The sequence below is a fragment of the Canis lupus genome, chromosome 4 (genome assembly GCF_003254725.2).
Source record: "Canis lupus dingo isolate Sandy chromosome 4, ASM325472v2, whole genome shotgun sequence".
Taxonomy (NCBI): domain Eukaryota; kingdom Metazoa; phylum Chordata; class Mammalia; order Carnivora; family Canidae; genus Canis; species Canis lupus.
The window spans coordinates 24546112-24567753 of record NC_064246.1 but is presented as its reverse complement, the minus strand read 5'-3'; the positions used below and the strand labels follow the sequence as shown (position 1 = coordinate 24567753).

General features: G+C 46.8%; 2 protein-coding genes across 9 annotated transcripts in view; one reads left to right on the top strand and one right to left on the bottom strand.

Moving 5' to 3' along the window:
- SEC24C (SEC24 homolog C, COPII coat complex component) overlaps positions 1–5930 on the bottom strand; it is a 25286-nt gene extending 19356 nt beyond the window's left edge. For 3 of the 6 annotated variants that reach the window (XM_025434165.3, XM_049108804.1, XM_025434167.2), the window contains exons 1-3: positions 5412–5566; positions 3421–3619; positions 1015–1150 (exon numbers count right to left, since the gene is read on the bottom strand). In XM_025434165.3, coding sequence (XP_025289950.1) covers positions 1015–1150; positions 3421–3592 — 308 coding nt within the window. In that variant the 5' untranslated portion in view covers positions 3593–3619; positions 5412–5566. Of the gene's footprint in view, positions 1–1014; positions 1151–3420; positions 3620–4535; positions 4693–5391; positions 5567–5907 lie in introns of those variants that run through there. The other 3 variants (XM_035714945.2, XM_049108803.1, XM_025434166.3) reach the window with 3 other exon arrangements.
- Positions 5140–21642, top strand: SYNPO2L (synaptopodin 2 like). 3 transcript variants are annotated; one of them, XM_049108805.1, is made up of 4 exons: positions 5140–5280; positions 13489–13640; positions 14095–14609; positions 17838–21642. In XM_049108805.1, exons 1-4 carry the CDS (start codon positions 5272–5274, stop codon positions 19976–19978), a joined length of 2817 nt encoding a protein of 938 aa, XP_048964762.1. In that variant the 5' UTR covers positions 5140–5271; the 3' UTR covers positions 19979–21642. The 3 variants fall into 3 exon arrangements, with proteins under 3 accessions (XP_048964762.1, XP_025289953.1, XP_025289954.1); XM_025434168.3 differs by lacking the exon at positions 5140–5280 and adding an exon at positions 11973–12289; XM_025434169.3 differs by lacking the exons at positions 5140–5280; positions 13489–13640; positions 14095–14609 and adding an exon at positions 15618–15876.

The window sequence follows — 21642 nt, the reverse complement described above, 5'->3', positions numbered from 1 at the left end:
CAACATCCAACACATAAAAATACAAAATAAATATTTTTGGGCAGATGAATGAATGACTTCTCTATACTGCTTCTCAGTGTTTTCCAACACACAAGGTTAGGGAGCACTTCCTGGGCTCTTTCTATAGGCTAACTTTCTATGCTAAACATGTATCTTCTGGACACGCAATAAAAATGTCAAAAAGTGACTCTTCCATTACCACACAACACACCTTACTCAGTTATACTTTATTCTTTGTTTACCAAGAAACAAACAACAGTCCAACAGAGATGACTGCCTTTCTTTAATGGACTTCAATATAAAGACAGTTGTTTATTGGATCATATGCCACCAAAATTTTTATCATTTATATGGCTTTTCCTTGAGTATCTTTCCTTTCATCACTGGTCACACCCAAACTTAACCAATAAGTCCTACTAACTGCCTGATCTAGAGGAAAAGTAGAAATCAGAAGAGACATAAATAATTCTGAGATCCCGGGCAGCCCCAGTGGAGCAGCGGTTTAGCACTGCCTGCAGCCCAGGGCGTGATCCTGGAGACCCTGGATCAAGTCCCACATCAGGCTCTCTGCATGGAGCCTGCTTCTCCCTCTGCCTGTGTCTCTGCCTCTCTCTCTCTGTGTCTCTCTCATGAATAAATAAATAAAATCTTAAAAATGATAATAATAATAATAATTCTGAGATCCCTTTTTCTTGTTTCTCCCTGAAGACAGGTTCAGTAGGATTGCAACAATTATGGAAGCTATATGTCTAGTCAAGAAAAAAACTCAAGTTCACAGAAGGAGAAAGAATATACAAAAGAACTTAGGTACAAAGACGGGTTAATGATCTACAGAGTGGACAACAGCAGCACCTATAACCTGGAAAAATGAAAACTAAATACCAAAAAAATGGAGGGAAAAGAGAAAAGGATCTAAGAGAAAGGCAAAGAAAAACAGTAGAGGAAATAGGCCCTCATCCATTCCTAATTCTTCTAGTTTCATCAGACCCATGTTAGGCTGACCCAAGTACATACCTCTGCATCTGAACAGTGGAGCTTGGCCCATTCTGTACATCTCCTTGGCCAAACTGGCCATATGAAGCCTGGCCACAAGGGGCCTGTGCTGTTGAGGCTGGAGGTGCCTCTGAAGAAGGTGGGGCTCTTGACACACCTGAGGGTAAAGGACAGAAACTAAATGATTGGGAAATAACTTTCTTCTCCACCCTGAGCAAGGAACATAAAGCAAGGAAAAATAAGCTCAGATCTTCACTGGCATAATACCACAGCTTTGCAATCAAAAGTTTACCATGAACATGCAACTCTAGTTACAGAAGATTGTCAACATGGGTGACCAATCAGAGTCTCTACTCTCCTAGATATAGTACAGGTGAAGCTGTAACCAGAGCTACAAGAATATTGAGGCTTCCTCTGATCACCATAGACTCTCACTCAATCCAGGTCAGTCTAACGTTCTTACCCTAGACAAAAAGTCAACTCTTTAAAAAAAAAAAAAAAAAAAAGAGAGAGAGAAATTTTATTTTATTTTTTTAAGATTTTTATTTATTTATTCATGAGAGAGAGAGAGAGAGAGAGAGAGAGGCAGAAATACAGGCAGAGGGAGAGGCAAGTTCCATGCAGGAAGCCTGATGTGGGACTCGATCCCGGGACTCCAGGATCATGCCCTGGGCCAAAGGCAGGCACTGAACCACTGAACCACCCAGGGATCCCCAGAGATTTTATTTTAAAGTAATCTTTATGCCCAATATGGGGCTCAAACTCACAATCCCAAGATCAAGAGTCACATGCTCCACCAACTTGGCCAGGAAGGCACCCCAAAAAGTCAATTCTTTTAAGGAAAAGATCCTACTCCAGAACTCAGACACTTAAAGCATATGAGAAAGATGGTGCAAAAGATAATCAAGTAATATACTGAACCAGATTACAAAGAAAAGTTCCTCTTGGGGAGATCATTCTGTCAACCTCTTTTTCATATATGCTACTTATTCTAACCATCTTTTCACCCACATCCAAGTGTTGATGCTCCCAATATCACATGGCACGGGAAAGTGTTCTCATAGTTTGGAGACTGCCCAGTGGTTCAGTCAGGACAGTTGATTTGCGCTCCCATTAGTGCTGCCACCTTTGTCTTCACAAAAGCTGTACTCTGTCCTTTCTGCTCATCAGAGGTGCATCAAAGCTATTTCTACTACCCCCAACCTTTCTGCATACCATCCCCAACCATCCTTCTCACATGAAATGCAGGGAATTAGTAAGTTGGCACATCACTTTGGAAATGTTGCTGACCCCTATTCAAACAATTGTTCTATTTTGCTCTGTTCCTCAGTAGAGATTAGAAAATTCAAAACCTGCCTACAGACTAATTAATCTGAACCTGATCACTAGCTATCACAGAACCAGATTCGTTTTCCTTTCAATAACAAAGCTTCCTCTTGAGGTAATGCCAAACTCCATCCTGATAAGCCAGGACTTGAAAGATCAGAAGTGGACTCTGTCCAGCCAAAGTCTCAACCCAGACTAAGGTTCTTCCAAAGACATGAGACCTAATCTCACCACTTAACAATTTTTTTTCTCAAAATTATATTTAAAATGGTAACACTTCATTCATTTCCCAAATCTTACTTATGCCTTCTTGGTGCCTTCTTTTCCCATATCCCTGTATGGAATTTACTATCTTAAAAAGCATAAAATGTTTGGCATACTCTAAGTCTTCAGCTAGCCCAACCAAAGATCTACCGTTAACCATTTTCCAAAAAGCCATATGGACAATCTGTAGAGTACCAGCTGCTCTTCTTGAAAAAGTAACATAAAAGTCAAACACTGATCCTAAGGCAGCACCAGATTAGTCTTCTCTTATTTCCCTGATATTACAGAGCATCTAAGAAGCAGAGGAAACTCAAGTACTCAAGTGAAAGCAAAGAATGATATCAGTAGAAAGATATAAGAAGTACCACTGCACTTTTTATCCATGAATTAGCTCCCCATGTCTCAGGGTCATTTATAGATAAAACCATCAATCCAATGAGGCATTATCAATATATATATGAGGAACACGTAATTTCAGCGAGATTTTAGGTTAAAGGGAACCGGCAGTCCTGGCCACAGACTCTGCAGGAGTCGTGACCACAACCTTTCCATCCAGCTGTGAACAAAGCAGGCAGTTGAGGCTGTATAGAGTGACACTCACATGAAGTGAACTGCCACTGAAACTGGAAGATGTGCTTCCACTAGATGTTTTAAGGCAGAACCTATTAAAAACAGGGAAAGGCAGACTGCCCACAGAATTCTCAGTGACTGAGAACCAGAGTCATGTTCCTCAATCCCATCTACCTCAACTCTCTAGGCAGCTTAGGTAGGGCAATGCCACCCAACCTGAACACTACTGATTCCCCTCCTTAGCTCAAAGAAAACTTGGAAACATACCTGGGGGAGATGTTTGCTGATAGCCTGGTACTGGGCCATTGTAAGCTCCATAGGGAGTGGTGGGGGCTGTGGACCCTGGTTGCCCACCATAGCTGGATTGATGATACCCTTGGTAGACAGGCTGGGGCTGCCCAAATGGCGGCACAGGTGGAGCTGACTGGTTGACGTTCATTATGAGTGCATCCCCACTTAGTCTCACCTAAAAGATGAGAAAGGAGAGAAAATAGTCAAAATCAACTTCTAAAGAGTCAAAATCAATAATCAATAGAAAATAGTAAAAATCAATAGTCAATAGAAAATAGTCAAAATCAATTTCTAAAGGATAGCAGCTATATAGGCTAGGAAGCAAGACATAAAAAAAGACTGACCTTACCATGCAGTTATCAGCCTAATTGCTCCCATACTACCACATAATCTTTGTAATTTTCTTCCCAGCCAGTAGTCAGATTACTTCCTCAAAGTAAAGATTTGTTACTGTGAACCCCATGCTTTGTCACTGCCAAGAGGGTATAAATTTCAACTTCAGATAGGTCCAATGGATGGAGCAACAGCCTCCATTCCTAAGTGGTATGAGTTCTAGCGTCTAGTCTCACACTGACTCCTGCCACTGATGAACTACTGTGATATTATAAGTAAATGAAACAATGTTCCACTTTCCATTCATTCACTCTAGCATGGATTCATTCAACAAACACTGAATACCCTCTAATATGCTAGTCACTCAGGCTACACATATAAACAGATCAGCTAAATTCCCTCCTTCTCAAAAGACAAATACAGAGTAACTGATTAGAGAAATGCAATCCTTTGGCTGAACTGCAATAATTCAAATGCTACTCCATTCCCAGTCTTCCCACCAAAAGAATGTATGGATTTGAGAACGGAAGCACTAAAATCATTAAGTGTAAAGGACACCCACAAACTCTAGCAAGGTACCAGACTCCAGCCAAGCGCAGGGCAGGTACAAAAACTTCTCACAATAACCTATGAAAACAGTTCAAAGATCAATGACAAAGATTTCATGTAAAAAGATCACCTATCCTTCAAGCAGAGGGACTAGGAATATTTCAAATCCCATGCCCTTCTCCAACTCCATTTCTGCTTTCCTTATATACCTGTCATGAATCTAGGCCACCACTGAAGTTATTACAATCTTGTCCAGCAACAGAGGAATGACTTAGAGGGCCTTTCGTGGGTCCTTCCAAGAACAAGACTGTCTGTTCACATCTAAACAGCCTTATTCTGACTACTCTACAGACAGATGGGGCACAAGAAGCAGGAGAGTTCACAGCCGCTGGAGTAGAACAATGGGCCTCTCCCATTTGCTAGAGAGGGTCATCTTGATTACAGAAACGCTGAGCTGCTCCTGGACTGGAATTCTTTAAACGTAAGCCATCTCAGGTACTGTTCTTCCAAATCCTAAGCCTTGCACCGGTCACAACACTCAGCTTGACAGAGGACCCCTTCTTCCCCTGTATCTTCCGAAAGTCAGTGTGAGGGCGGGGGCCGGAGGAAAGGAGCTTCTCCGCCAGGAAATAATCTCACACCCCAGAGTTGGGCGAAAGGCTCAAGTCTGGACTCCATTCTGGGTAGACAGCCGAGAGTGACAACCCAGGGGGCGGGGCAAGCTTCCTAGAACTCTGAAAGTAGTCGAGCTTGTGGAGGCTGGGAGCGCTGGGAATTAAGACCAAGAAGCCAAACTAGCATCTCGGGCCACGACGAGAGGGCTGATCCATTGAGCATGGAGATCGAACGGCTTGCGCCCTTCAACAAGCTCCGGGCAGGAAGCGGGAGCCGGAATCTGGGCCGGGAGCAGAGAAGGGGAGATCTAGAACTGATCCAGGATTCTGGATGCGTGAGGTGAGGGTCTCTCCTCGTGCCCCGCCCCCAGGCTCCTCCCTTCCTGCTCAGACCAGACCCCGATCAGGCCAGTGGTACCCCGGCCTCTCCCCTGCTTTCCTACCCACCAACCTCCCGATGCCACTCCTCACCCGGCTCCAGATCCAGGTTCGACTTCGTTCCTAACGTCAAGGCTCCCAGGCCCAACTTCCGGTTCCGAGGGGGACTGAGCCTCGTCCCCGGAAGTTCCTCCCCCACGCCCTGGGGGCGACCACTCCTTCTGCCACGTCTGCAGGAGACGCGGCCTCAAGAACCCGGATGCCGCGCATGCGCCACTGCTCCCCTCGCGTCATGGCTACCCCCGGGGATTCTCCGCAGAATCTTTTGCATTTCCGCCTTTTATTTTTCCCCCAGATGTTCTGGTCACTTTATAGTCCCGCTAAGATGCGATCGAGAAGGCTGTGCCAAGCTATGTTTAGTAACGCTTCCACAATCCCCCTATGACACATTAGTGACCTCTCTGATCTCTAGTCGTAGCCACTTCCTGCTGACCCCTGACCCCATTGATTTCCGTCTACGGAGATGCTTTCACCTAGGACTCTTGCTGGTTCTGAGATCACGGAACGTATTATAGTAGAAGGTACTAACTCAGCCTTCAGACTTCGTGTGTTCGAGTTCTGGCTCCGCAGGTCACCAGCTGGAGCAGCTATCTCTGCCTTAGTTTCTTTCATCTGTAAAATGGGAGAGAATACTGAATGCCCTTCTAATAATGGCTTTTTGAGAGGATGGAATTAGACAATCACATAGATCTCTCTGCCCCATAGCAATCACTCAGTAAATGTCAGGTATTATTAGTTAACCGTTTTTATACTGTGGCTTAGTTTAGATGCAGAGGTCTGCCAGAGGCTGATGATCTCTGCACTCGGAATGTCCCCCGCCTGTTGGAAGAGCTACAGTTCCTGGAGTAATTATTATCCCATTTAATGAATAGCAATATTGTAGCTAATACTGTAGGATTTTTAAAAACACATGACCTCATTTAACCCTTTCAATAAGAGTTATTCATTTAATTCTTTCTTTCTTTTCTTTTCTTTTTTTCTTTTCTTTCTTTTTAAGCACTGCTGTGTGGCAAGCCATATTCTGGGTTCTGGGAATACAGTAGTGAACAAAGCAAAAATTCTTGCTCTCCTGTGATTGTTTGTGATTGTAAATAACAGTTATATCTGAGGCACAGAGTGATTCATTCACTGAAAAAAAAAGTTGCACTTCTACTCTGTGCTGGAAGCTATATTAGGCATTGAGCATGCTTTTTTTTTTTTAAGATTTTATTTATTCATGAGAGACACACAGAGACACAGGCAGAGGGAGAAGCAGGCTCCACGCAGAGAGCCCGATGTGAGACTCCATCTCAGGACCCCAGGATCAGGCCCTGGGCTGAAGGCAGGCGCCAAACCACTGAGCCACCCAGGGATCCCTGAACATGCTTTAGTGGCAGATTGCGCCTGTCCTTAAGAATTTATAGTCAAGGTCAGTGTTTCTCCAGGTGTGATCCTGGGATCAACAATATCAGTATCACCTGAGAACCTGTTAGGAACACAAATGTCAGACCCACCTTAGACATACTGAATCAGAAATTTTAGAGGGGAAACTCAGTAAGTCAAGGTTTCAGGCCCAAGACAATGCCATAGCATACTGAAGATTAAGAACTACTCGTCTAGATTAGTAATTTATCAAATTCAATTTTGTTGAGCACCTGTCCTAGACTGTGCCCTTTGCTAAGAGCATTTCCGCGTAATTTATCCCACTTATCTTTCATATCAGCACAAGAAAGTAGAGGTCTTCTGTCTTGCTTAAGGTTGCACTCCTAGTACATGGTAGAGCCTAAATTCATAGTTTCTTGAGAATAGAGTCTGATGTGTTTCATTATACTGTTTTCTGTATCATTGCTCTTGTTTCTCAATCCTGGTTGCCCATCAGAATTATCTGTGATGCTTTTTAAAATGGCAATAATAGGTGCCTGAACAATAAAATCAGAATCCCTAAGGTTGAGACCTAGGAATTATTATATGTATCATATAATATTATATGTATATATATGTGTGTGTATATATATGTATATATATATAATTTTAGTAGATTATCTCATTACACAATCATCTAATCCTATATACACTATCTTATTTTAGGGAAGCTAAATTTTTTTCTTTAAATTTTTTTAGCTTTAAATTTTTTCCAGGTGAGGGGCACCCAACTAGCTCAGTCAGTAATGCATGCAACTCTTGATCTCAGGGTTGTAAGTTTGAGCCCCACATTGGGTATGGAGATTACTTAAACATAGGATCTTAAAAAAAAAATCTGGGGGGGATCCCTGGATGGCTCAGCAGTTTAGCACCTGCCTTTGGTCCAGGGCGTGATCCTGGAGTCCCAGGATCGAGTCCCGCATCAGGCTCCCTGCATGGACCCTGCTTCTCCCTCTGCCGGTGTCTCTGCCTCTGTGTGTGTGTCTCTCATGAATAAATATAAAATCTTTAAAAATAAATACATACATACATAAATTTTTTTGCCAGATGATTCTAATGTGCACTTAAAGTTAATCGAAAGTCACTGGTATTGCACAATGGCTGACATGTAGCAAGGGCTTAAAAAGTATTTGAATAGTGAGTGAAAGGATATTTAGAGGGGAGGGGTGCCTGGGTGGCTCACTTGATTAACCATCTGACTCTTGATTTCCACTCCAGTCATGAATTTGGGATCATGATCTGAGGGTTTTAAGATCAAGCCCCACATCAGGCTTTGCACTGGTAATGGAGCCTGCTTAAGATTCTTCCTCTGCTCCTCTCCCAGCTTGTGCGCGCTCTCTCTCTCTCTCTCTCTCACACACACACACACACATTATAATAATAAAATATAATTTTAAAAAGTATATTTAGATACATTTTTTACTGATGAAGTCAAGTTAACTGCCCAAGGTTACACAGCTAATAAATGGTGGAAAAAGATTCCAAGTCCAGTTTAGACACTAAACCCCAAGTGTTTTCTATGACTACATCATGCACCAAGGCACAGCATTTAGCACACTAGTAGAGCAGCTATTCCAGGAAACTGTAGCTTTTGATAACTATACTTACAGCATCATGATGTTATGATTTATAACAGAAAGAGATTTCTTAGAGTACATTCATATAATCAAAACCTGAGGGACATCTGGGTGGCTCAGTGGTCGAGCATCTGCCTTTGGCTCAGGGCGTGATCCTGGGGTCCTGGGATCGAGTTCCACATCGGGCTCCCTGCGAGGAGCCTGCTTCTCCCTCTGCCTATGTCTCTGCCTCTCTCTGTGTGTCTCTCGTGAATAAATAAAATCTTTTTAAAAAAAATAAAGGAAAGGGAAAAAAAGAAAAAGGAAAAAATAAACCTAAAAATAAGTAGAGATTTTGTTATCAACATGGGTTGGCATGTTTATGCACATCTATCTGTATCCATCTTTCCATGACCACCTGTGCACTGTAAGAAATTATGTAATTTAGCCAACATTTATTGAGCACCTGTCACATCAGGCATCACTCTCCAGGCTGTTGATGGGCTATTGCATATAGTTCTTTAAAATTTCTCACAGTCTAGGAGGAAGACAGGTCTATAAACAAACTACAATATTGGCTGAGAAATGCAATAAAAATATGAACAAGATACATACGTTGCCCAGAGGATGGAAAGATTAATTCTATGGGAGGAGGAAGTTGGGAGAAGGGCAGGAAAGGCTTTATGGAAGAAGCAACAATTCAGCTGGGGTAGGGCCGATTAGAATTCCTCTACATGGCCCAGCACCGCACATTAGAATCATTTGTGCATTTGTGGTACTTTTTTTTTTTTAAGACTTATTTATTTATTTATTTATTTATTTATTTATTTATTTATTTAAGAGAGAAAGAGACAGAGTGTGAGCAGAGGGAGGGGCAGAGGGGAAGCAGGGGCTCAATCTCCTCACCAGGAAGATCATCACCTGAGCTGAAAGGAAGAGCCAGATGCTTAACTGACTGAGCCCCCCAGGCACCCCTCCTGTGGTACTTTTTTAAATGGCAATACTAGGTGCAACAACATGGATAGATCTAGAAGGTATAATTCTAAGTGAAATAAGTCAGAAAAAGACAAATACCATATGACTTCACTCATATGTGGCATTTAAGAAGCAAAACAAATGAACAAAGAAAAAAAGAGTCAAACAAAAAGAACAGTCTTTAAATATAGACAATAAACTGATGGTTGCCAGAAGGGAGGTGGGTGGAGGGATAGGTGAAATAGATGGAGTGATGAGCACTGAGTAATGTATAGAATTGTTGAATCACTATATTGTACATCTGAAACTAACATAACAATGTATGTTAACTATACTGGAATTTAAATAAATAAATAAATAAACCACTAAATAAATAAATATTAAAAGAAAGAAAAATGTACAAGATTTAAAAAAGAAAGTTTAAAACACCTCTGAGGAACATAAGACCAAAACAAATGTAAAGGCATGGCACTGTTTCATTGAGTAAAAACTGAGCGCTTACTATGTGCCAGGCATTGTTCTGGGCTTTGGAGATATAAAACTAAACAAAAGAGAGAAAATCCTTGCCATCTAGGAACTAATATTCCAGTGGATAGCAAAACCTAACATCAAAACTATGTAAATTGATCTATAAAGTTCACAATACCAATAAAAGTGCCAATAAGAGGGCACCTGGGTGGCTCAGTCAGTTAAGCATCTGCCTTCAGCTCAGGTCATGATCCCATGGTCCTGGGATCCAGTGCAGCATCAGGCCTCCTGCTCTGCAGGGAGTCTGGTTGTCCCTCTCCCTCTGCCCCTCTGCCCCTCTGCCCCTCTGCTCCTCTGCCCCTCTGCCCTGCTCATGCTTCCTCTCTTTCTCTCTCACTCAAATAAATAAACAAAATACTTTTTAAGATTTTGTTTATTCATGAGAGACTCAGAGAGAGAGAGAGACAGAGACAGAGACACAGGCAGAGGGAGAAGAAGGCTCCATGCAGGGAGCCTGATGTAGGACTTGATCCCAGGACTCCAGGATCACACCCTGAGCTGAAGGCAGACACTCCATGGCTGAGCCACCCAGGCATCCCAAGAAAATATTTTTTTAATGCCAATAAGATTTGGCAGGGCAAGATATATTTAATATTATTGAAAAACGCAAAAATGGAACATGCATCCTTGCAAAGATTCTGTTAAAAAAAATTGTGTCCCCCCCACCTGGGTGGCTCAGTGGTGGAGCATCTGCTTTTAGCTCAGGGTGTGATCCCAGAGTCCCGTGATCAAGTCCCACATCAGGCTCCCTACATGGAGCCTGCTTCTCCCTCTGCCTGTGTCTCTGCCTCTCTCTCTCTCTCTGTCTCTCTCTCCCTGTGTCTCTCATGAATAAATAAATAAAATATTTTTTAAAATGCGTCCCCAAAGAATACTTGTTTAATGTTGCTATGAAATAATAGAGAGAGCTTGTCCATGATGCCAAACTGAATGAGGTATTAGAGTTATGACTCAATGTTACACTACCAATCATTTCTCCCCAAGAGGGATTATAAAAAGAACTAGATACTCCAGAAGCATGAGCCAGGAGTGGGAAGGCTGGCAAAGCCTCTGTGTCTGCCTCCCAGACCTTAGTCAGAGTCTGGATCTGTTTGGCCATACCAAAGGAAGAAAAGAAAGAAAGGGACGGAGGGAAGGAAAGAAAGGAAAGGAAAGGAAAGGAAAGGAAAGGAAAGGAAAGGAAAGGAAAGGAAAGGAAAGGAAAGGAAAGGAAAGGAAAGAAAAAAGGAAAAAAAAGGGAAGAGAAGTAGCATGACATGGGGCATTCAAACCCATTATTAGACCATCTTACTGTTTTATAATATTGGTTTGCATAAAATAAAGGTATGGCATAAGAATTGTTTTGTTCTGTAAAACTCTTGGTGTCTAAACGTTCTTGTCTCATTGCTTATTTAAAAAGTGTAATTAGGCTTTGACCAGGGAAGGGAGTTACTTCTATTTTCGGAAAGTCCCTGAAATTCAGGGGCTAACTGAACAGGGCGTCACAAAGTGGACAATTGTAACAGTTACCAAAAGTGGGAAAACATAAAAAATAAAAAAATAAAATAAATAAAATAAAATAAAATAAAATAAAATAAAATAAAATAAAATGGCAATACTAGGTATCAGACCAATAAAATCTGGATTTCTAAAGCTGAGGCCTGGGAATCATTATATATATATATATATATACACACACACATTAATAGATTATTTCATTATATAATCATCTAATCCTATATGCGGTCTTATTTTTGGAAACCAGTAGCTTTAAAAGTTACATTGCACTTAGCACTGCAGTGAAATATGGATCTCAATTTGATGAACAGGTAAATTCACACGTGAGAGAGAGCACACTTCTCGGGAGCTTGTGAACTTGTGGGACCAGTCCAGGCATTCCTTGCTATGGAACTGAAGCCCCTGCTGCAGCCACTTTGAAATGAGCTTTGGAGGAAAGCAGTTGGGATTAGTCCATGATCCTATCAGGGATGGCACAGTCCCTGAAAGTATGTATATTAGTTAGAGCTGGTACTCAGAGTCCTGAGTAAAAGGCCTATGCAGGGTAATGGGGGAAATTGGAAGGCAGAGGTTTTTACTATAATTAGCTTTGGGAGTAATACAGCTGGGGGAGGGAAGGGAGTACAGCCGGCAACTATTTTGAGCACAGCCCCGATTGACAGGACATGTGTGCTGGACTGTAGTGATCCCAGGGCCAAGTTGCTTGTCCGTGGTGTGTGGTGTGGGGGGGAAGGCCTGGGGCAGCAGGAGCAGGACAGCCATACAGACAGGCCGGACGGGGTACCAGCGCCTCGACTTCTCTCCCTGGGACACTATCCAAACTCCGAGGGCCATAGGCCAAGCTGTGCGATGGGTGCTGAGGAGAAGGTGCTGGTCACATTGTCAGGGGGAGCCCCCTGGGGCTTCCGACTTCAGGGGGGGGCCGAGCAGAGGAAACCTTTACAGGTGTCCAAGGTAAGGGAGAGCCCCTATTATTGAGGTTTCAGGGAAAGGGAAACCCAGGGGAATCTGGGAAGAGCCATATTGTGGCCTCTGGGGGAGAGGTGGGAGGCTGTGAAGAAGAGTGTGGGTGGGTAGGTGGGCAGGTGGGCAGGGAAGCATGCTCATCTGGTGGGAGGAGTAGTTTCTGAGCACAAGTGTCTTGCAGAGGGCTTTTAGAAAAGAATTCCTGGTTTCTGGGAGCAGAAAAAAAGAAAGACTGCCTCAGTTCCCTGTGGCACCATAGTAGCAGAGGCCCAGTTCTGGCCATCCAGTCTTTGCTCTCCTGAGGCTGTGCCTCTACTCCAAATTCCAGGAATATAGGGAAGGTTCTAATTTTTCTTGAACTAAATTGGTATGTGATGAGCTGAGGCTGTCTTACCCAGCCCAGCCCTGCCCTGCCCTGCCCTACCCTACCCTGTCCAGGCCTCCAGTGTTCCTCTTTCCCTTCATCAGACACTTGCTCTCCTAAGGCAAGACTTTTTAGGTGCTGGGAGGGTTATGGCAAGGTCTGGCCTGTCAGATGAAGCTGTTGTGTTTGGTTTCATACAGGCTTAGTTTCCCCAATTATAAAATGTGGGTGATAACAGTACCTACTTCATAGAACCATTCTAAGAATTAAATGCAATAATACATGTAGAGTGCTTGGCACCATACCTAATATTTAGTAAGCACTCAATAAATGATAGCCTTTACACCTATTATCATTACTTTAACATGTATGTGTGTGTGCATGCGTGGCACACATACACACACAATGACAATCTCCCAGATTCTGCTGGACTCCCTCCAATCTGGAATACTGTTCTAAAATCTTGACTGTGTAGACAATGGCCTAAAAGAGAACTATTGGCCAGTAAAGATATTGCCTTTGAAGGGAAATCTTTTGGGGGGATGCAACTGTCATTTCTAGTACCTCCCCTCTACAGTTTTTCCCAAGCCCCTTTGATTTGGCGATTGCCCTACCTCCCCTCGTATGATGTATTACTCCCAACAATCTGCACCTTCTTCCCTCTACATAGCCCCCATCACTGTAGCTCTGTGTTCCTCCCCACCTTTTTTTACCCTGTAAAGTATATACCCTTCACGCATAGGACCTTCCCATGACTCCTTTCATTCTATTCCCACTTGGAGCTCTCCCTCACCTACAATCTCTCCTCCCAACACCTTCTCAGATCCGAAGACGGAGCCAGGCTGGCAGAGCAGGACTCCGAGAGAGGGACCAGCTTTTGGCCATCAATGGGGTCTCCTGCACCAGCCTCTCCCATGCCAGTGCCATGAGCCTCATCGATGCCTCAGGGAATCAGCTTATCCTCACAGTGCGGCGGTATGGACCCCTCCCACCCCAGCCCACCTCATCCCCCTAGCCCAGGGCTCCCAAAGCCTGTCTCAGCTCTCTGTCTCACTGGCCTGGCTTTAGCTACTACTAAGTACACTCTTGTACGTTTGTGTTGGAGTATAGATGTTTGTCTGTGCCTCCCAGGGGACTTCAGTGTATCTCCAATTAAGGGCTGGGGGTGTCAAGTGGGCATTTGAGTGTGTGGGCTTGAAGCCCTTTGCCAGTCTCCTTACCATCACATCTCCCTCTAAGCCAATGTCCACTCACAGCCCTTCAAGCACATTTGCCTCCTGGTTTGTCTTCAGATACCCACTCTTCCCAGCCCAATCATCCAGCCCATATACCAGTACCCTCTCTCCTTTCCTTCCTTCTCCCATCCCCTCTAGACCTCGCTGTCAGTCACCCAGTCCATTTCTCAAGTTCTGTCCTCTTTCCCATCCAGGGTAGAGGATGAGGGGCCAGTGCGATCTCCATCCCCTGGTGAGCTTCAGGTGTTGTCACCCTTATCTCCACTGAGTCCTGAGCCCCCTGGCGCTCCAGTTCCCCAGCCTCTTCAGCCTGGAAGCCTCCTCTCACCCCCTGACAGTGAGGCTTACTACGGAGAGACAGACAGTGATGCCGATGGCCCCGCCACCCAGGAGAAGCCCCGCCGACCCCGCCGAAGAGGCCCCACAAGGCCCTCCCCTCCGGGAGCCCTACCTGATGAAGTCTACCTATCTGACAGCCCTGCAGAGCCAGCACCTGCTGTCACTAGTCCTCCCAGTCAGGGTGACAGCCGTGTGAGCTCCCCATCATGGGAGGATGGGGCAACTCTTCAGCCACCCCCAGCTGAGGCCCTGCTGTTGCCCCATGGCCCCCTCCGGCCTGGCCCAAATCTCATCCCTATGGTGGGACCTGTTCCCCACCCGGTGGCAGAAGACCTCACTACCACCTACACCCAGAAGGCCAAGCAAGCCAGTGAGTGCCTGAACCCTTTTTTTCCCAAGCCAGTATCCTTCAATCTGAGTCCTAAATCTACCCCTCCATAACTATACTTTATGCTTCCTTTGGATACAGTCCTGGGGACAAGTGGAGAGGAATGATGAGTAGAAGGGGAAAATAATGGTTCTCACAGTCCCCATAATTTTTAGTCCTTGAACCAGTGTGGCAAAAGCTGTAGGTAGTTCAACCCAATCCAGGAACAGAATGAGGAGGGAAGTTAGAAAAGAACATGAAACCAACAAAGGGTTTGCTTGTTGTTGTTGCTATGATTTTGCTAAGTGTCAGACAGGGTGAGGGCAGAGAATAGAAATGATGCAGGGGAGAATTTGGAAGCAGGGCAGGGGCTTTTCAGGGTTAATTGCAGGCATACCCTCAGAGCTACCTTTGACATTTGTAAGTTCACTTAGGATTCCTGGGGACTGGGAGCCTATGGGATAGTCATGAGATCTCTAGGAAGTGGTAGAGGGAGGGATCTTTGACTCCTTATCTCACGCAAGAATGTAGGCCTGGGCAGAAAAAGCCAGTTCCACTTATCTCAAGCTCTTTGCTATTTTTGATGTGAGCACCAGAACAAGATCTAACTGTGAACTTTCTCCCTGTCCCATGCCTCTACCCCAGAGACCTTTCTTGTCACCTTGAAAATCTAGGATTACCCCTCTAGTTCTCATCTCTCATTCCTCCCCTCTACCATTCTGATTCCTGATCCATAAGATTTTATGCATCTAAGTCTGGAACATGGGCTCAGGAATTGAAAATTTAGTCTGACATCCCCTAAGAATGTCCAATACTCCACAAAGAAATTCCAGATGCATGCCCAGGATCCTATGCTTATCCCCAATCCTCATTTTAGCGCCCCTCCCTTCCTATCATGCTGGGTAAGACTGCAGTTAGTGGCTCAGGGATATTTTTAGCCAAGCAGACCTCATTGTCCAGTGGGGTGGAGTGGGGGGAAGGGTAGGCAGGTGTCCACGTCCATCACACCGGGGCTTGTGGGGCAGCAGAGAGAAGGGAGGGGGCTAGGCTCCAAAAATAGCACAATGAGCTCATTCAGCTGCCAGCTCTGGGGACAAGACAAAGGGGCTTTAAAAGGCGTGGGGGGTGGCTCAAGCTGGTCTTGCTCCAGCCAACACTTCATTTCTCGGCATGGAGACCTTTGAGCCCATCAGCCAAGAGCCCCTCAGCCAAGCCAGCTGCAACAAAGCCCCAGATCCAGCTCCTGGGCTCCAGGACGCATTCTATGCAGGTACTACCCTCCCATAGCCAAGAGAGTTCTGGGATCCAGCATGGAGAGAATACATCAATAGTTTAGGAAGGGATGTCTTTGGGAAAGGTCTTATTCCCTTATTTGTTCCTCCTTTTTGATTTCTTCTTCCTTCTTTTCTCAGGAGAGTTCCACTGCCCCTTTCTCAGAATGGGCTGATGCTATGGCCACATGTCAAAGGGGTTTGTGACCACATGAGCTCTAGAAAACTCATGGGGAGGGAGTGTGTGTGAGAGAAGTGTGAGTAATATGTGAATACATGAAGGCGTGTATACGGGAATACATGGGAGAATATATGTGTGAACAAGAAAGTGTCTGTATACATGTGTAGCTGATGTCAAGAAAGCTTTAATAGTAATGGTTAGTCACTGCAGGCCTTAGGGCTGCCATGAAATGCTAAATTTATCTACACTATCTCATTTAATCATCACAGCAATCCTATGAGATAGTCATTATCATGCTCATTTACAGATGAGGAAACTGAACTTCAATGAAGTGAAGTAACTCTACCAAGAACCAAAAACCTGAACTGAACTCTGACTCCAGTGCCTATCTCTCATCTGCAGTACTATTCTGTGGCACAAACTTTGGGATGCATGGAATGAAAGCCCTAATTAGAAAGGAGCTTGGTATCTTGAGTGGAAAGTGGATGGAATTTCAAGAATTTTTCAGGAGGAACTGGGGATCATGGATCAGAGAGTATCTGTGTCCAAGGCAGGGTCCTAGCAGCAGGGCAGCCTCTCCTATTTCCTGGCCCCACCTCCCCGGCCCCACATGGCATAGAAAGCCCTGCCCAGGTTCCCCTTAGTACATAGTCCTTGTGTGTCTGCCTGTTAGTGGCTGCCAGAGCTCTCTACCCAGAAGGCTGACCCCCAAAGAAGCCCCCCCACTCCCACCCCAGCTGGGGGTGGGGGTGATGGGATATATTTAGCTGGCGACCTTGAAGTATCCTAAAGATATGGAGGGTTGCCTTGGAGAGCAGCTCTCTGGCTTTTCCTGCATCTTGGATCTGAGGCTATCCCTGGCTGTGAGTAGCAGGGGTGTGAGGCACAGAGGAGTGCCCTGGTGGATGGAAGGCCAATATCAGTTGTAAAATTTTGTTCAAACTGTTAGTAACAGGGTCTCTGCAGGAAGAACTCTGGGAAGAGGGAGTATGCAAGTGTGTGAATGTATTTGAATGACTGTGTTTTTGTGTGGGTACATGTGTATTTATATATGTAAATGTGAACTAGGGTGGATATAGAATGGGGCATACATGAATGAGAGAGAAAAGTAATCTGAGAAAATATGCCCATAATTGGCCTTCACGAGACCCATATTCTTGTTGAAATGTGTGGTAGGTGTTATTTCTATGAATGTGTATGACGTGGACTACATAATGGGGGTGGAATTGTGAATGAACATTCTTGTTCCCAAGGGTCCTTTATGTTCCTATCATAGGGGTAAGGGGTGGGATGAGGTGATAAGTCCCTGCGTTTCTGAGAAGCCCTCTAACATGGTCTCAATTTGTCTCTCCCTGGGGCCTGCCTCATTTCCCTGGCTTCTGTGGGAAATGACTGCCCTCCAGCCTAGCCCCCAGCATTACCAGCCAGGAATGGTGGGAAGCAGGGAAGAATGTGTGTGGGGTGGGTAAGAGCACATTTTTGGAGAGATAGAAGCAGAGTAGATGGGAGAGAGGTTAGGAGAGCTGTGATCAGAGTAGCGTCAGGGAGCCAACTAGACTCTGCCCTCCCTTCAACTGTCCTTGGCTTCACCTTTCACCTACCACTCTGCCCCCAAGTCAGAGGACTTTGCCACAGGCAAGAGACACTGTGGATCAGGCCAGTGAAAAGACAGTAGGTGGAAGGACTGCAGAAACTGGTTGGGGGTGGGGCTGGGGTGAAAGCCATAGGGAGCAGAACTAGAAGAGGTTCACTGACCATTCTCCCTCCTGGCCTCCTCAGAACTGCAACGGGCAGAAAGCCTCCAAGAGAAGAGTGTGAAGGAGGCCAAGACCAAATGCCGGACGATTGCATCCCTACTAACTGCAGCCCCCAACCCCCATTCCAAGGGGGTGCTTATGTTTAAGAAACGACGGCAGCGAGCCAAGAAGTACACCCTAGTGAGCTTTGGGGCTGCTGCTGGGACAGGCGCTGAAGAAGAAGACGGGGTCCCTCCAACGAGCGAGTCGGAACTGGACGAGGAGGCCTTCTCCGACGCCCGCAGCCTCACCAACCAGTGCGACTGGGACAGCCCCTATCTGGACATGGAGCTGGCCAGGCCAAGCTCAGCTGCAGCAGAGGGCCAGGGCGGGCAGCTGAGCGAGGCCTCCGGCAGAGGGGCCCAGCTCTTTGAGCAGCAGCGCCAGCGCACCGCGTCCAGCACCCAGGAGCTGGCCCGGGATGGTCCAGCAGCCATGCTCAATGGGCAGGGCCTGCAGTCACCACCTCGGGCCCAGAGTGCTCCTCCGGAGGCGACTGTGCTCCCACCCAGCCCTTCACCAGCCCCTGTAGCCAGCCCCAGACCCTTCCTTCCAGGCGGTGGAGCCCCAACCCCAGCTCCAAACATCTTTAACCGGTCAGCCAGGCCCTTCACCCCAGGCTTGCAAGGGCAGCGGCCAGGTACCACTTCGGTTATCTTCCGGCCCCTAGCTCCCAAGAGGGCGAACGAAAGCCTGGGAGGCCTCAGCCCCGCCCCACCGCCCTTCCAGCCCCCCCCACCGGGGCCCACCCCTCTGCCCAGCCACGTGCCAGCCTCCGGTTCCCCCAGCACTCCACGCTCCTCGGGCCCCGTCACAGCCACAAGTTCCCTGTACATCCCAGCCCCCAATCGTCCTGTTACGCCAGGAGGAGCCCCCGAGCCCCCCGCCCCCTCTAGCGCTGCTGCCATGACCTCCACCGCTTCTATCTTCCTGTCGGCACCTCTGCGACCCGCTGCGCGCCCGGAGGCTCCCGCCGCAGGCCCCGGGGCACCCGAGCCCCCCAGCGCTCGGGAGCAGCGCATCTCCGTGCCAGCTGCCCGCACTGGCATCCTCCAGGAAGCCAGGCGACGGGGAACTCGGAAGCAGATGTTCCGCCCGGGAAAGGAGGAGACGAAGAACTCGCCCAACCCCGAGCTGCTATCGCTGGTGCAGAACCTGGATGAAAAACCCCGGGCCGGGGGCGCGGAATCCGGTCCGGAGGAGGATGCGCTGAGCCTCGGGGCTGAAGCCTGCAACTTCATGCAGCCACCAGGGGGCAGGAGTTACAAGACTCCGTCTCACGTGACGCCTAAAACTCCGCCCCCGATGGCTCCCAAGACCCCGCCCCCAATGGCTCCTAAGACTCCACCCCCGGTGGCTCCTAAGCCCGCGCCTCGAGGGTTCCTTGATGGGCTAGTGAATGGGGCAACCCCTTCGGCTGGAATCCCTGAGCCGGCCAGGCTGCAGGGCAGGGGTGGGGAGCTGTTTGCCAAGCGGCAGAGCCGAGCAGACAGGTATGTGGTGGAAGCTACACCCAGTGCTGGCCTTGGCCCTGGCCCTCGGCCCAGAAGTCCTTCCCCTACACCCTCACTGCCCTCTTCCTGGAAATATTCACCCAACATCCGTGCCCCACCTCCTATTGCTTACAACCCACTGCTCTCACCCTTTTTCCCCCAAGCTGCTCGAACTCTCCCTCATAAGGCCCAATCCCAGGGGCCTCGGGCAACCCCCAAGCAGGGTATCAAGGCTCTGGATTTCATGCGGCACCAGCCCTACCAACTTAAGAGTGCCATGTTCTGTTTCGATGAGGTTCCCCAGACTCCTGGCCCCACCTCCTTAGGGGCCCCCAAAACTGCCCGAGTCCAGGAGATCCGCCGATTTTCCACCCCAGCACCCCAGCCCACTGCAGAACCCCTGGCCCCCACTGTGCTCACCCCCCGAGCAGCCACTACATTGGATGAGCCCATCTGGAGAGCTGAGCTGGCCTCAACCCCTGTTCTTAGCCCAGCCCCTCCTCCAGAGTCTCCCAGGGGTCTTGGGACTTCCCCCAGCTCTTGTAGCTTCCAAGTAGCCAGGCCCCGGTTCTCAGCCACCAGAACTGGATTGCAGGCTCATGTGTGGAGGCCAGGGGCAGGCCACCACTAAGCAGGGCACAGCTCCCAGGACCAAGGAGAGGTGGAACATCCAGTTCCTAAAGTTGTTTCTCCTACCCAACCCATGCCCTCTCTCAGGCATCTGGAGGCTAACTTCCCTCCTGCCAGATATCGTTTTGGAGTTGGTGTCCATTCTCCTGGCTCCCAACCTCCCTGCTGCTTGCAACCTACTATCTCTGCTTCTTTATCTGTGCTTCTCTTTGTCTCTGTAGTTCCTTGCGTGGATGTTCAAATCTCAGTCTCCACCCACAGTCCTCCACTGGTCTCTATTTCTCTACATCTGTGCTTTGTGAGCCTCATTTTAACGTTCCACGAGAAGCACACAGAGAAGTTACTAGTGAGACCTCGGCAAGAAGCTCACCATCAGGCAGGCCTCAAAGGGACTGAATTGATCTCTGTTTGCACTAAATAGCTTGCTACTCCTCACTCTCATTTCCCAACCTTGGCTGGCATAGATCTAGAAATGTATGTGTGCATGTGTGTATGTGCAAGTGTGTGTGGGCACAGATATGTTCTTATGTCTGAAGCAAGAGTAAGAGGAGTGGTCTAAATAAAGACCCAATCTGGGTCTACCCCTTGTGCTGATAAAAGAAGGGTCAGATAGCTAGCCCCTCATGGATAGTCTAGTGAGGAGAAAGACATTGACTTGAATTAAAGACCAATGCCTGTAGCAGGGGTACAGCACCTTGTGAAACAGATTATGAGAAGGCCTGAGGGCTGGGGCAGTTTGTAAGGACTGAGATACACCAGCTAGAACAGGAATAGAACTAAGAATTCTATTTATCAGAGGGTGCCTGGCTGGCTCAGTTGGAGGAGCATGTGACTCTTGATCTCAGGGTCCTGAGTTTGAGCCCCATACTGAGAATAGAGATTACATAAATAAATAAATAAATAAATAAATAAATAAATAAATAAATAAACAAACAAACAAACAAAAAGTTCTACTTATCAGGATTTCAGAAAGTTAGCAACTTAAGAGGCCCATGCTGAGCTACAAACATCCAGGAAGTGAAAAAGGCAGACAAAAAATTTCCCCTGAGAATGAAAAAATCATTGGCTTCATTGCCTCATGTACCCAAGACAGAAAGGACGGAGAGAAGAGGCATGGTGTGGAAAGTGAAGTAGAAACCAGGAGCAGAGTGGAATGAATGAAATTGCACCACAGGGAGGAGCATGAGGAGGGAGAGTGTTGTGTTGGCAGAGTACAGTTGGGTTTCAAGAAACTCAGCATGTACAACAGGGGGTCTAGGGGAAAAAATGAGAAAAAAGAATGCATTTGTTGGAGTGAGGACGGATGATGGTGGGGGGATGTGAGAGTGTGGGTTGAGAGTTGAAAGAATAGGTAGTGTCTGCTACCTCCTTTAAGTCTGTCCTTCTACCTTCTGCAACTTGTTATGATGACCTGGGAAAGGGCAAGGAGATACCCAGAGCCCAAACCTCTTTTTAGTCCTAGCCCCATCACTCAAACCCTAGCTCTTATTCCTTCCAAGCTTCAGGCCCTGATCTCTGATCCTAGTTGGGTATGGACTCTCCTCTCACCATGACCACCACCAATCAGCCACATTTGCTGCTTGATCTGGATTGATCGTTTCCTTTGCATATTGGGTGTGAGTCACAGACTTTGATTTGTGCACAAGAATAAACTTATGCTCCAAA